General features: G+C 45.1%; 1 protein-coding gene across 2 annotated transcripts in view; it reads right to left on the bottom strand.

The window, feature by feature from the left end:
- The window catches only part of ARHGAP31 (Rho GTPase activating protein 31), a 60,633-nt gene that overhangs the window by 14,259 nt on the left and 32,093 nt on the right, over window positions 1–14,281 (bottom strand). For both annotated transcript variants that reach the window (XM_059493217.1, XM_059493220.1), the window contains exons 2-7: window positions 10,326–10,428; window positions 9,688–9,832; window positions 4,740–4,822; window positions 4,011–4,118; window positions 2,183–2,328; window positions 698–896 (exon numbers count right to left, since the gene is read on the bottom strand). In XM_059493217.1, the coding sequence (XP_059349200.1) occupies window positions 698–896; window positions 2,183–2,328; window positions 4,011–4,118; window positions 4,740–4,822; window positions 9,688–9,832; window positions 10,326–10,428 (784 nt within the window). The remainder of the gene's footprint in view (window positions 1–697; window positions 897–2,182; window positions 2,329–4,010; window positions 4,119–4,739; window positions 4,823–9,687; window positions 9,833–10,325; window positions 10,429–14,281) is intronic.

The raw sequence follows: 14,281 nt of genomic DNA on the forward strand, positions 1-14,281 counted from the left end.
TTTTTGTTCTGGTGCTTTCTGGGTCAGTAGATTAATGAGCCTCCTGCTGCAGAGGCTATAATCTATCTGAACCAGGCAGTAGAGGGGCCATATATTAACAGTTAGATAGACCAATAGATAAATACTTATTCTGGGCAGCTGTGCCAACAACTGCAGCAACCTCAGCTGCAATCAGACTCTTCTCCTGGCAGAGACATAGCTGGCACAGGTGCCACTGTGTAAATATCTCTCCATGCTGGGACTGAAAATGAGCCTTCCTGCTTGGCTGCAATTGCAGAGGAACCAGGAGAATGAAGAATCTGGAGCAGGTCAGTGGCACCAGGCGTGCCCTGGACCAGCCACCAGCAGGTGGAACTCGTAGATGATCTGTGCCCCAACCTGCTCCACGCTCATCCCGTGTTTAGCCAACTTCTGAGCTGGCACAAGGAGGCAAAGACAACTCATTCCTCCTGCAGGAGGTCTGTGAGGATCTCCCTGATGGAGAGAGGAGAGCTAGTGAAGCTATGAACCCAGCACCTGAAATACTTCTCAGGAGTAGCTCTGCCTCTTTTGAGGACACTGAATTTTCTTTGTGTAGGGGCAGTAGATTCAGATGAGTGCAGGTGTGGGGGTATCACATTAACAGAAGGATCATGCCCGATCACACTGGGGAACCTGCACTTTTCTGTTTGTGCTTCACACTCCTCTTGGCACTTACTTGCTGTCAGGAAGGTCAACAACTGTGTGGAAGAGGGACCCAATTACAGGCACGATTTCAGGCAAGCTGTTCTCCCTCCTCTCCTTCCGAGCAGGATGGGATGCAGACAGACTCCGTGCCTGGGCTTCTTCCAGGCTCACCAGTTTCATTGGCAGGGAGGCCGAGGGGAGGGTCAAACTTTTCACAACTGATGCACTCTCTGAAAAACAAGAAAATACATTCCAGCCTGGGGTGAGGAGAGATGAGAGCAAGAGCTTCATGACTTTATTTGACTGGAATATCTCCTGTGGAGGGGGGAAAGAAGTGGCACGTGCAGGGAGAAAGGCTTTTTGTCAGATAAGCCTTTCAGCTCCCCAGCAACCTTATCCATCTGAGAACATTCCCAGCAGGGGCTATGCTTGCCAGCCAAAGGCTGGGTTGTGTGGATTTGCTTCCTCTGCTGCACACACTTCTGTGTGAAGGAGGTGTCTCTGAAAACCACCAGGATTCACACATTCCCTTTACTCCTCCCTCACTCCCTTCCTCCATCTCACCCCCACCCTCCCCCAATTTTGGAGCAGTTCACTCCCTGATCCCAATTTGGTTCTTTCTCCCACTTCCACATCTTTCTCCTTATCTTGTTGCAGGATGGGGGATTGTTCCAAAAACCAGCATTAATTTAACTTTTTAATCCATTTCAGTGACCAGAAAGCAGTCTCACTGATAACCCAAAGTGTCAGTTTGTGGGGACAGGGGTAAAGCCATGTTAAGGTAAAGATGGGCAGAATGAGCTGACACAGGGCTGCAGAGCAGAAAGGTGGATACTGCCTGAGTACTGAAGGTATCAGAAGTCTTTTGAGTGTGTAAAATGGGAAGGTGCATATTTCTGCAATTACTGCAGTGAGGTCACTGTGGATCCATGCCTTCTCACTTCCCAGTCTTTGCCAACAAAACCATCACTAAACAGCAAAATCAGCATCTCTGAAAACTATTGATGTCCCAGGAAAAAATACATCTCTTTTATAAAATGTCCTCAGGAACAAGATAGAAGTTTTTGGAGCACAAGATTAATTTTTTTCCCAGGAGTGCCTGGGAGTGTGACCTCTGCCTTGGGTGGAAATAGTGGCTGCAGGGCAGGTATTGATGGTATGAGGAATTGTAACTGGGGGAATCCGACAGAAGAGCTGAGACTCTGGCTGATGGACTTAGAGAGAAAGTTAAGACCAATACTGAGAATCAATCAGGTGGTTCTTCCTTTTGGGGAAAGGGTTAAGCCACAGGAGATCATGCAAAGGATGAGATATAAGGCAACCTGAGAAAACACTAAAGGAGGCTAGTATTGAAAAAGAAGATGTTGAAGATAGGGATGAAGAAGACAAGAGTAATGAGATATTGGGCTCAAGGTGTCTTTGGGGAAGTCTGTGGTGATAGCAAGGGTTTCTGTGCTTGTAATGTTAGTTGAAGGGAGAGCAAGTGACACGGGAAGTGGCTCAGGGAGGTTGCTACCAATGTTCTCTGCAGAGCTGGCTTTCCTGGTGTTGTTGAAGATCTGATCCACGTGGTTCAGGATGAACTCGATCACCAGCTGCTGCACGCGCACCTCCAGGAAAGCTGCATCCCCATTGCAGCCAACGGCCTCAATCTCCTTGGACCTGCACGAGCAAAGAGGGGCACCACTAGTGAGCATTGCCACACACAGCCCCTGGCAAGGACAGACCAGATTCCTTCCTGCAAGCAAGGCAGCTGGGATGATTTCCCCACTCTTGCTGTACCTCTTCCTCTCCTTCCCTCACAGGCCCTCATCCTCTCTTTGTCTTTTCACTCTTTTAAAAATTATTTTCTTTGATTTCTTTGCCATCTCTGCTACTTCCTTTCCTGAATGTGTTATTTTCCCCACATGGCTTTTACATTTTCAGCAGGTAAAACTGTGACTCTCAAGTTCCATTCTTCTCCCTTTTTCCGATTTTAGCTATGTCAAGGCTGGGCCTGAAAAAACAACACAGGAGCCTTCAAAGGCTGCTTCTAGATCCCTACTCAGTGCTTCAATGACCTCTCAGTGAAATCCCTTAGACCCTGCTAAGGTCTTCCCCATGCCAATTTCTTCAATACTTCACTGTGTGCCCCAATAGTCTCTTCTCTGCCCCCCATGTGCTCTCACATTCTCAATCTTGCTCTCAGCAAAGGAATATTCCTTATCTTGACATGCCAAAGTGTTGCTGAAGAAATTATCTTTGGGCAATGGATCCTTTGTAAAGTTAATGACTGGTGTGTTAGATAACAGCTTGGGGCATTGCCAAGAGGATAACCCTGTGAGGAGACTGCAGTTACATTGCTTGCTCCTTTCTCTTCCTCCCTGGGACTTGTACTTATTAAAGATTGCAAAGGAAAAACAGACTTCATTGGTTTTTTTGACAAGGACAGATGTTAGAATGAAAATGTCTCAGTAGTAAAGTCCCAATTTATGATATTCAATAGTGTCAACATTTGATTCATTTTCAGAACCTGCTCTGGCAATTTTGGGATTCAGAAGGGTGAGATAACTCTTTAGAGCATGCTTTTCAGGCCTGTACCTCTCTAGCCAATGCTCTCTGCCAGCCCAGGGCTACCCTGATGGCTCTGCCATCACCCCTCTCCTGCCCAGCTGCACTCTTGCACTCTCCTTGCATAGTTCATTCCTCTAAATGCAGGGGTATTGGATGGCTGGAAAGGGAATTTTGACAAGATACAAAATATTTAATTTTTTTTCCCATATGCTATTTTTCCTTGTTCTGCTTAGCTCTACAACATAGCAGCCAAACCCCTGCCTGCATCTAATCCAGGCTTCTTCACAGCAGAGTGCCAGGCATAACAAATATGAAAAACTAGCTGGTGGTCTTGAGATCTGACACTGGCTGCCGTTTCAAGCCCAGCAAGCTCATCTCAATTTTGCACAAGCAGATCTGGGAACAGGTCTCTAGTATTATTGCCCTGTTTTTCTCCCTTCTGATCCTTGCTGTCTCTCACTGCCCTGCTGCAGAAGCACTGGCACCATCAAAAATGTCATTAGCATTCCCAAGTGATGAGTTAAGTTCCCATTTCTAAATCTATGCTCAACTTGCAAATAACAACTTTTTTTTAATAAGAAACACACAAACCCACAAGCTTCCTTGGACGCTGGCAGCAAAACCTTAAATTATTCAACCTGGAAGAAAAGCTGTTTGCTCTGCTATGCTCTTCCCTTCAGTTGCTCAGCTTTTCCCCATCTTTGCATTTTCCTCAGGTCATTGAGCTCAGATGCTGCCACTCCCCTTGGAACTCAGCACGGTGCTCTAGATTAGAGGAACCTCTACGGTACCTGAGGAGATTTGGAGCCCACACCAAGGCCAGGTTTCTGGTGTGCATGTTGGTCATGTTGCTGAAGGAGGCCAGGTGAGTCAGGTGCTTGATCAGGTATTCCAACGTCCTGCAGTGGTTTCACACAAAGAAAGAAAAATGTGTCACATTACCAGTGCATGCCTGCTGGGACAGCAAGGCTCAGAGCCAGCCCTGTCCCCTCCCCAGGTGTCTGCAATGGCATCACAGAGCCCGTGGGGCAGAGGAGACACAGCACCAGCATCTGCAGGGGATGGCAGTGAATAGCTGAACAGGTGAGCTCCAGCTGGGGTGGCCAGGGGTGGGGCATGAACCAAACTATCCTGAGCATGATGGGAGCAAATAACACGGGAGATGGGTGGAAGAGGGAATGGGATGCTGCAAAGGCTGAGCTCTTAGATCTTGCTCAAGCACCTCCAGCAGATCATCTTCTCCTTACCACACCCAGGACACTGCCCAAGGGTGCCACAGTGCTCATACTTGGGGAAGGGGGATGGTAAGAGTGCAGCAAGAACACCTTGTTCTGTCTCTAACAAAGGTTTGTTCAATGATATTTAAATGCCAGATAAATTGTTGCCAGATTTGGAAATGGTGAGTCAGCTTTTGGAAATTGATTTCTGGAAATGAATCCTAGAGCTATTTCAGGCACTATTCCCTGATGAGAGTGAGGTCACCATGCTGATCCTCAGCACCTCTGTGGACACAATCTTACCTGTAATGTGATGGTGGCAGCTCCTGGATGACATTTTGAATTCGTGCCAGCTGCTCATCCTCGGGGAAGCGCGACACTGCTTCCTGCAGGGGCACAAGGAAACAGTACACCCTGGCAATGGACTCAGGGGAAAAGGAAGAGGGATAAGAAGGATCACACGAGACACCCTTGTCTCAGAGGGAATGCTCTCTTGTTACCCTACAGAGCTATTGGAAGAAGAAGTTTCTTTGTGTCCCCAGCACAGCAGAGATTTCATGCACTGTTACTCCAAGTCTCAGCACCATGCCCAGACATTCAGACATGGTGGTCAGTATTTGTGGGAGAGGGGCAATCAAGAACTTAGACCTTCAATTACAAATTACAGGGGGGGGTTTGGTTTGTGTTGGTTTGTTTTGCTTTGCTTTGCATGGGGTATTTCTTTTTTTGTTCTTTTCACTTTTTAAAACTTCGTTAATGATGGATAAAATGAGAGGGGAAAGAGAGAGGTGAAAATAATGGAAAAAGCAAAAAGCAATGACAGCCCCCAAAAATAACCTGTTAAAACATGTTTTTCAAGCTGTTTTATGAGAATACCTTGAATATACATGTTCTGTATTCTTCAAAATAAACAACATTTTGACTGTCATAACAACATAGCTGAAGGGATTATTTTTGTGGGTTTGCATATTTCATGATGGAAGAAGCCATAGCAGAATCCCTGCCCAGCAGATTAATAAACTCTTATACTCAGGCTTAGACAGAATCAAAATTATACATCTCAGTCTTGAGCAAATGTCTACAGACCAAGAGCTCAAAAAGCCATGAGAAGCTTTTGTCAGCATTCCTGGGAGTTCACTGCATTGGCATTCATCTGTTCAGCTATTCCCTTTCAATATTTCTGCTGGGGGAGGACAAGCCACCACCAGTTCAAACAGTGCACGACTGTCTGGGAACCTCCTCCTACCCACCCGCCTGCCGCTGGAGCTTGGAGCGAGTTCAAAGGAAGATGCTGTGACCCACACAGCCAGCACAAGCTTTGCCTCCAGACAGATGTCAGCTCTGCCAGGGGAGGAAAGGAAGGAAGCAACCCTTCCCAAGCCATCCATCACTGAAACATCATGAACCTGAAATTACCACTGCTAGAGAAGCATCTTCCTGTAGCAGCCACTACAGCACCCTCTGTGATGATGCTACCACTGCTGGTTTTGTCACAGCCCTCTTCCCTGCAGATCACTTCTCATCTGCAACCATCAGCTAACCAAACACTGCCAGAGAAGTGATGGCAGATAAAACAAGTGAGCTCACTAGTTAGGTATATATGAGATGCACATGTATTTGGTTTGCCCAAATTAAAGGCAGGTTAACTCCTTCTAGTGATTTTACAAGTGTCTGTGTGTTGGAATGTTGGGGGACACAAGACAGATGATGGACTTTGGACCTGGTTAACGTAAGAGATTTGATAACAGGATGCCTTGGCAAAAGCAAACGGAACTTTGAAAATTAGACCTGGGTTGCAAGGAGATTAAATGAAATGAGTTTACCAGAAAAAAAAAAAAATCCCATTAAACTCTGCAAGCAAGACATGTTGTTATATGCATAAGTTTGTGTATGTGATTTTAACCTAATCATTGCAGTGCACATTACTAGTCTCCCTGAAATAGTATATAAGTGTTTGTATCCCACAACCAAATCGGATTCTGATCACCAAGTCAGTCTCCCTGTCTCTCTCCATCGCCGACATCTATGGTGTCTTAAAAAGAAAGCCCAGAAATCTGAAGCATAAGAGCTCTTGTCATCTTAATACAATGTTTCCAGCTGAATAGCCTTGTCCAAAAATGGAGACTGAGAGAAATAAAACTTTAACTGGTGCACCTAAAGCATTAGATTGTACACAATATTTTCTCCCCTGGTGCACATTTTTATTCCCATATTCAACCTTCCAGGTCTCAAAGACCTAATGATTAGACAGCAAGTGAATACCAGCTTCTCTGAGGTCCTGACCTGTTCAGTCCTCCAAGCCACATGTCTGACCCACACGAGCTGTGCTTTGAGACCTGAGGAGCCCTGCAAAACTGCAGATTACAGCAGCAGAATACAAAAATTCAAGGAAGAACCAATAATTCAATGTCTTGCACATCTGTTCATCATGGTATGAATTTACGCCATTTAAGATTTTTTTTTTTAACTCCACTAGTGATTCTGGGAGTCCACAATTCATGAGCCCTTGTTAAGGAGTGGAATACAGTCCAGAGAGAGAAGGTAAGCTTGGCCTCCTAGAGCTGGTCCCTCTATGCCCAGGCTAGAACAAGCCAAGCAGAGTCAACTTATCTGTCCCGAGAAACAACCATCCATCACTAGGATACAAGACGGCAATCACTTGGCAAGAATGTATAGCCAGTGAGGTCATGACCGGGATGTTACACCTGCGAAGTTGACATAGTGATGACCAAGAAGACAACCCTTCCCTAGTCATTAAGAACTTGACTTTCCTTAGACAGAAATCTCTGAATCACTGTGGTGACTCAGAGTGCAGCCTATCCCAGCTCAGAGCCAGCTCTGGCTCAGTCAGGCTGGGATTAGCATGTGTTCTTTATTCCTACCAGCACTCCTCTGCTGAGGTACAGCTGCCACTGTTCCCTGCTCAGACACCCCACGCACACACACGGTCCTAGGGGGTTTTCTGCTCCTTAGGGAATTGGTCTTTCTTCTTTCTTTCCTCCTAGTATCTGACTGTGCTTCCTGTCAGCTGGGTTACCAATTATAAATCCCTTCTATGCAGGCTTACATGAATAATGGATTTTGTGGCTAAGTGGAAAAACTGAAAAGCCAGAGATTTAAAAAAAAACAACCTTTCAGGTCAACCCAAAGTGATAACATTTTGGGAAGCTGGTATAAGATTTTAGAAAACAACTGTTCAAGGTTGACCAAAAGCATCACACTCAAACATTAGTTACAGAAATTATAATTAAAATTTGGAACTATTTAACCCTTTTCTGAAAGACATTTTCTATAAGTTAGATGTGTTGCTGTAACATTGAGACATTTCCTTTAGAAAGTACTTGTAAAAGAAACACTCAGACAGTTACAGACATGTTTTCCCTTTTGTTTTTGAATAAAGCTATTTACCAAATGTATCTACTGAAAATCTGCAAGTCATCATCCCAAAACTTCACTTTTCAGCAAACATTCTTTCCTAAAAGAAGTTTCCATCTAAATCTTAATGTTTCCTTTCGAGCATTTTTTCTTCCATAAATCAGTAGTGATAGCCAGGAAGACACCGGCCAAATTGCTCCAACAAAAATGAGACTCATCAGTTACAGTGAATGGTTGAATGATACCCTGTATTTTCAAGATCCTATTCATCCTGACTGTCTCCAGCAATCCTACCCCATATCCTCAAAATCCTTTTATCCTGAGGATACAGGTCAATTTTTCAAATCTGCCCAGGATCTTCCCTGAAGATCTGACTCTACATCACCTTGAAACAAAGACCAATCTTACTTAAAATTTGGAACAGCAAGACACCTAACATTACTGCACGGCTGTCAGGCAGCACAGCGAGCCACTCCCACCCCAAAATCCCCAGCAGAGCTGTGTTCCTAAGAGCTACCTGACTTCTTACTGCAAGCTCCTGCTTGGCTGGTCCCATCTGGCTCTGCCCCACAGCAAGCACCCCTTGCACTGACACCTCTTTCCAAAACAGGCAACAGGGAGACTTTGGAGAGCATCTCCTTGTGAGGACCCCATGGATGTCTCCCAGTGCCTCCTGTGCCACAGCAGTGTCTTTGGAAGTGCTTGATTTGGGGGAGAGGCAACTCAGACAGCAACACCTGATTTTGCAGAACTTCTTCTCTGCAACATGAGACATTTTTGGCAATGGCTGTCGCCTCCTCCTCCACCCAGCAAATGGGAAAGAGCGGGATGACAGAAATTCTTAACAAAGGACGGATGTTTCTAACTCTGAGAAAGCAATCTTTCCCATCCCCCACACCAGTTATCTTAAGAAGTTGGTAAATTCTTTTAGCTGGAAATGCATACCTTCAGCATGCAAGACTTCAGCCTCAATGATGGAATGTAAATTTGCTGGTGTCATAAAAAACTGAAAGTAGATTTAGAGCGCTAAGAAACACGCAGGCTTTAATAGCAAGCATAGCTTGCTGTGCCACCTTTTAATAAAATATTATCTGTCATCAAAATTAGCCAAGTCTCTTAAAAATTCAGGCTTTGTGGTCTTATATTTCTGCTCCCCCGCAGTCTGCTCCTAAGCTCCAACTGTATCCATGTATAATCTATGGCTGCTTTCCAGAATCAAGTAACTACTCTTTGAATTGTAATCTCTTTAAACAAAGTTAGAGATTTCTGCTTGGCCAGCTGCCACTTTCCTCTGCCATTTTTATTTATAATGTGATCATGATGGACCTGATATGCCATATCTGGCATAACCAGTATCCTCATCTGCAGCTCTACAAACAGTATGAAAAGTGTGACAGATGCAGAAAAGTGTATACTTTACACGTGGGCTGGGCAACCAGTTTGTGCAGGTGTCAGGGGCAGTTGGAGGGACAGGGATGAGGAAACCACACCCCTGTGATGATCACAAGCCCAGGTGAGCCAGAAGATTCAATGATGGACAGTAATGAGGAAAAGAAAGAGAATTAGTAGTGCTCGGAGGAGGCACACAATGGGAAGAAAAAGAGGCAGCAGGGAAGAAATGCAGTGAAAAAATGAGCAAGATGAAGGGGAGGAAACAGCAGACAAACTGAGAGAAATAAACATGAAACGGTGAAAAGAAACAAGGACAGGGAAAGAGAGCCAACATGAGATGAGAAGGGAAGAGCACTGAGAGGTGTTTACATGGATAGATGCACCAGAAGCCAGGACATTGGAGTGAATCCCAAACAGCTGTCATGGAGGAATCTGCATCACATCCACACTGCTGGAGAAGAACAAGAACAGCCAAGGGTCTTACCGTGAATTTCTTGTAGAGCTCATAAGTTAGGAGAGGGTTGGGCAGTTCCCTGAAGTACAGCTTGCAGAGTGACCCCACACAGTGGATGTCCTGGAGGTAAACTTCCCTTGTCAAATCTGGGCATTGGTCAGAAACAAACTCTTGTCTGAAACAATATGGAAGCATAACAATATGGGTGAATAAGAGCTGTAGCAGGCCAGTACTCCACCCTAAGTACTCATTTACAGAGTAAATGAGAAAAACAAATGGGAAAGCAGAGATGTCTCTTCAGGCTGGCCCAGATTGTGTCCCAAGTTCAGAGAGATGCTGAGGTTTCAATTAGTCTCCATTATCCCTAACGCAGGGAGTGGATCTCAAACTGATATAAGGAGATTGCTTTGTCCCAAAGTGAGAGAGAGGAACTCAGTATTTGCACTGAGACCCTCCTTGCCTTTCCCACTAATAGATGCAGAGGGTGACATAGCTTTTTGGGCTAATCCCTAAAATGCTGTCTTTCCCTGTTAGCAACTTCAAAGACAGTTTATCTTCTGCGTCAGTGTGGAGCTCTGTTGGCCACAGTGTGTACCTGAGGGACTAACACCAAAAAGGTATGAGCAATGTCCCTGAATCCCTCTGACACTCCCAAACGTTGCCCTTACCTCAACTTCTGTATGTTGGATGTCACTCCTGAGAGCCGGTAGATCCCATCCACGATGCCGTGAGTCTCAATGAACTCCGCACAGCTCTTCAGCACGTAAGGGACTACGAGAGGGAAGCAAAGCAAGATGTCCAGTGAATACACACTGACAGCTCCCACAAGTCACCACAGAGAAGACAGTTCCATGAAAAAAAAAAGCAGAGGCTCTCTGTGGATGCAGGGAAGGGTACAGCAACGAAAGAAATACAGTGCAAATCAAAAATAGCCCCGTGGCAAGTGCAAAGTGGCCGTGAGGATATACTGTGGTTGTGCCATGCAATGCTCATTAACATGTGACAATGACTGACCCTGAAGTCACAGTAACATAGCAGAAAGAAAGGTAGGGTTTCCCTCTCTTCATTTTTCTTCCAAAATAAAATAAAATAAGCTGTTTCATTCTAATTGAAAGCATGTGGCAAAGCTTGAGGTCCTGGGAACCTCCAACCTCCTCAGTATAGAGCTCCAGCCTTGCTGAATTGTGCCAAAAGGTTTCATTGGCTTGGATAAAAATCAGAGAAGCATTCACACTTCCATATAAGCCTACATACCCACAGTTTAGTGCTCATAAATCCCACTGAGGGGGTATAAAGTTCAAATATTGACTAGATCTGCACACTGACAAAACCTGACATCGGCTTCAAAAGAGCTCCATCAGCATAACTAGACAAAGACTTAACCAGTCTTAAAGCTGAGAGGAGCCTGAGGCACAACATTTACATCCAGGCTTGGACCCAAAGTATATGTTTATTTTTTCCCCATTATATAGGTACAAGAGTCCCCCATTCTCTTGGTCAGATCAAGGCTCCCTGTCCCCAATACTATAACAACCCAAGCTATAACAATAACAGTAAGAAAGCCCTTCCTTATTAGGTGCTAGAAACTACTGTGTATTTAATGCAATACTTCACACAGCCATAGGCACAAGTCAGTAAATGCACAAGTCAAAAGTTCCCTGCTATAATGCTGACTCTGCTGCATTGCACATTTCAAAAGCTGTATGGAGAGAAACCAGCTAAGCCATAGATTTGACTGGAAAGCCAGGCATAGCAATTACTGCATCTTTGTGACACCCTGGAGACAATGCCTCTGGCTGGACCTTCCCTGAGCCCTTCTGCTCAAAGTTCAGGACTATGATGACATATTAACATGGGCTTCATCAGATGGCATCCAAAGACAGCCCTCCAATGACAGCCTGAACAAAAACAGTTAGACATTATTATTTTTCTTTATTTTATTATTTCTCATGGGAGTCACTGAGGCCAGAGCCAGCTCATGGGTGGACCTGTCCCTGCCAAGCACTGCAGGGCACAGGCTCTGGTGAGAAGGGCTCCAAGCTTGCACCCACCTCAGGGGCACACTGCTACTGAGCCAGTCACTCAGGGAAGGGCTGCCCTTCTGCCTCCTGACTTGCTGAGGGAAGTAAAGAAGAAGTCCTTTCATGTGTCCCTTCTCTTGTTTTTTAGCCAACCCAAACACAGGCATGCACAAAGTCCCAGTGATTACTTGGAAGTCTGAACGGCCCAAACAGACTAACTCTTCTCAGCCAAAGGAGCTTCTCCAAAACACCAGGGAAAAACTGACTTTATGGGTTTTATGAGCAGGCACTCATAACATGGGTACATTGGTGTGTCACACTCAAAGCCCTTGTGCTGATTTTCAAGACCCTCAAGCTGTTGGGTGGAGCTCATGGCAGAGGCCCTAAGCCTAAACAGTGTTCATGAAACCATGGAATTGCAAAGAGAACAGCTGAAGCCTACAGAGTGAAAGCTTTGTCCACAACAGTCACAGAGCTATGGTATTCTCTCCTCATGGACTTTGGAGGGGAAGGTGCATCAGAGCATTCCAGAAAGGAAAGAACCTGGGAAGCATTCCTTTCAGTGCATGCAACACCTACTTGCTATGTGGGCTGAATGGTGTGGAAGGAGACAGAGAAAAAAAAAGAAGTACTAATTTTCGGTAATATCCTTCCAAGAAAAATCCAAGTGACACATCAAAAAAAGAGGACCTTCCTATCTCTGAGCAAGTCCTGATTAACTGCAGTAGGGAACTCATATCATATGATGATGAGAATGCTAAAAAAAAAGAGAAAGATAAATTACTTCAGGCCTCATTTCCATTTCTGGAAAATCAGGCTTAAACATCTTTATGGCAGAAGCTATGCATACATGGCATATTAAAATTTCCTTCTTGGTAGGGGTCTTGGAATAAATGACATGTAACCAGCAAAAATGAAAGTTAGGCAGATCCATGTCCACCTCGGATCTGTCTGGGTGAGGGAATAGAAACCATTGAACTCCATGCAACGAATAAAAGAATTAATTGAACAGAAAGCATATTTGATCACGACAGCCACATGACAAGGTTTGTCTAAAGGTTAACAGTCTTTCATGGAGACAAGCCTCATATGATGGTGCCTGGCTGCCAAAAAATGGGGTACATGCACAAAGAATGCTTTATTAGATCCTTTTAAAAGCCTCAGTATTAATAATAAGAACACCAACTAAAAATGCAGATAGTGATGTTTGTTGTGACTAATTTGACCTCTTGAAAGTAAGACTTATTAAATCACACCATTTTTTGGCTGAGTTCTAAGTTTCCTTGGAGTAAATTAGGTCAAGAGGCCTCAGGCAGGTAAGCAAACCCCCTATACAGAAGAAGAGAAGGCTGCATCCGTCTGTTGAGGACTGGTAAGCAAAAACATGGGCCTGAGGGGAACAATCTGTAGCAAATGTATAAAATTCAACCCCTTTTTAAAATTGGGTGAAAACTGCACAGCAGGGACAACCTATAGATTGCAAATAGGCAATATACGCTGAGCTCTGCCAGCATCTCTTACTGCAGCCCTGCATTTTTCCTTGCTTTTCCAGCCCTGGGCTTCTCACTTATCTCTGCCAGTGCCCTTCACTCATCTTGTACAAGATTTCCTGCCATACCAGGTCTTTGGCTCATAGAAAGAGAAAGAGTCAGTTATGCCAAAATTTGTGGCAGTTTTGTGATGTCAAAAAAAAAAAAATATCCCATAGAGGACACTTTTCACTTGCAACCGAAAATTACAGACTTTGACCTCAGATCCCTGGAGGTGAAGGGACTACATTGACTTCCTGCAAATCAAGCCCCTAAATGCAGCACTTGTACGGAACTGGAGCACAATAAATGTTTTCTTTGAGCAGGACCTGTAGCTCTGGCATTCCTGAGCAGCTCTGATCTCCTACAAAGCTTAGCCTTTTGGGCTGTTGGGGGTGGTGAGGTTAGAGCAGCAGTGAGCAGCTCTCTCCCACTTCCAGGAGTTTCTGACCTGGTAGGATTATTTCAGACGTGGCTCCTGATGAACTGAGGCTGGGATCAGCCCTGAATGGAGGAAGGTACAGGCTCTGGCATGTGCTTTACAGCAGGTCTCTATCAGAGTCACAGGGCATGTAAATCACAGGGCTGGGTGTCTCCCACGGGGAGATCAGACGTGGATGGGGATTTGCAGCAGAGGCTGTACGTGCAGGCACAGAAAGGAGATGGGGGGCAGGGAGTCCAGTCTTGACACTCCTATAATTAACACTGTGCTGCAAGCTTAGGAGGCTTAGGAGCTGGAAGGGGCAGCTGGTGTCACACAGACCCTGCTTGTTCTGCCAGACAGCCAAACTGTCCTCATTTAAAACTACAATAGAAACCAGATGGAGGAGGACAAGAGAGCGTGGAGCAAGGCACCAGTCAGAAGGGAAATTGAGTTATAAACACTCTGCACACAAAAGACAATACTTCTCTTCCCCTAGACAAAAATAAACCAGAAGGGCAGTCACAGTAACTCATTCCACTCTCACTGGGTATCACCTCCAAGTTCAGTGTGCACCTTCACCAGGGTCTTTTCCAAGACAGCCCATGCCACCTCCTTTACAGGTGTCTGCTACTCTCACTGGGTCAGGCACC

The sequence above is a fragment of the Ammospiza nelsoni genome, chromosome 2, assembly GCF_027579445.1.
Source record: "Ammospiza nelsoni isolate bAmmNel1 chromosome 2, bAmmNel1.pri, whole genome shotgun sequence".
In the NCBI taxonomy this organism is placed as follows: domain Eukaryota; kingdom Metazoa; phylum Chordata; class Aves; order Passeriformes; family Passerellidae; genus Ammospiza; species Ammospiza nelsoni.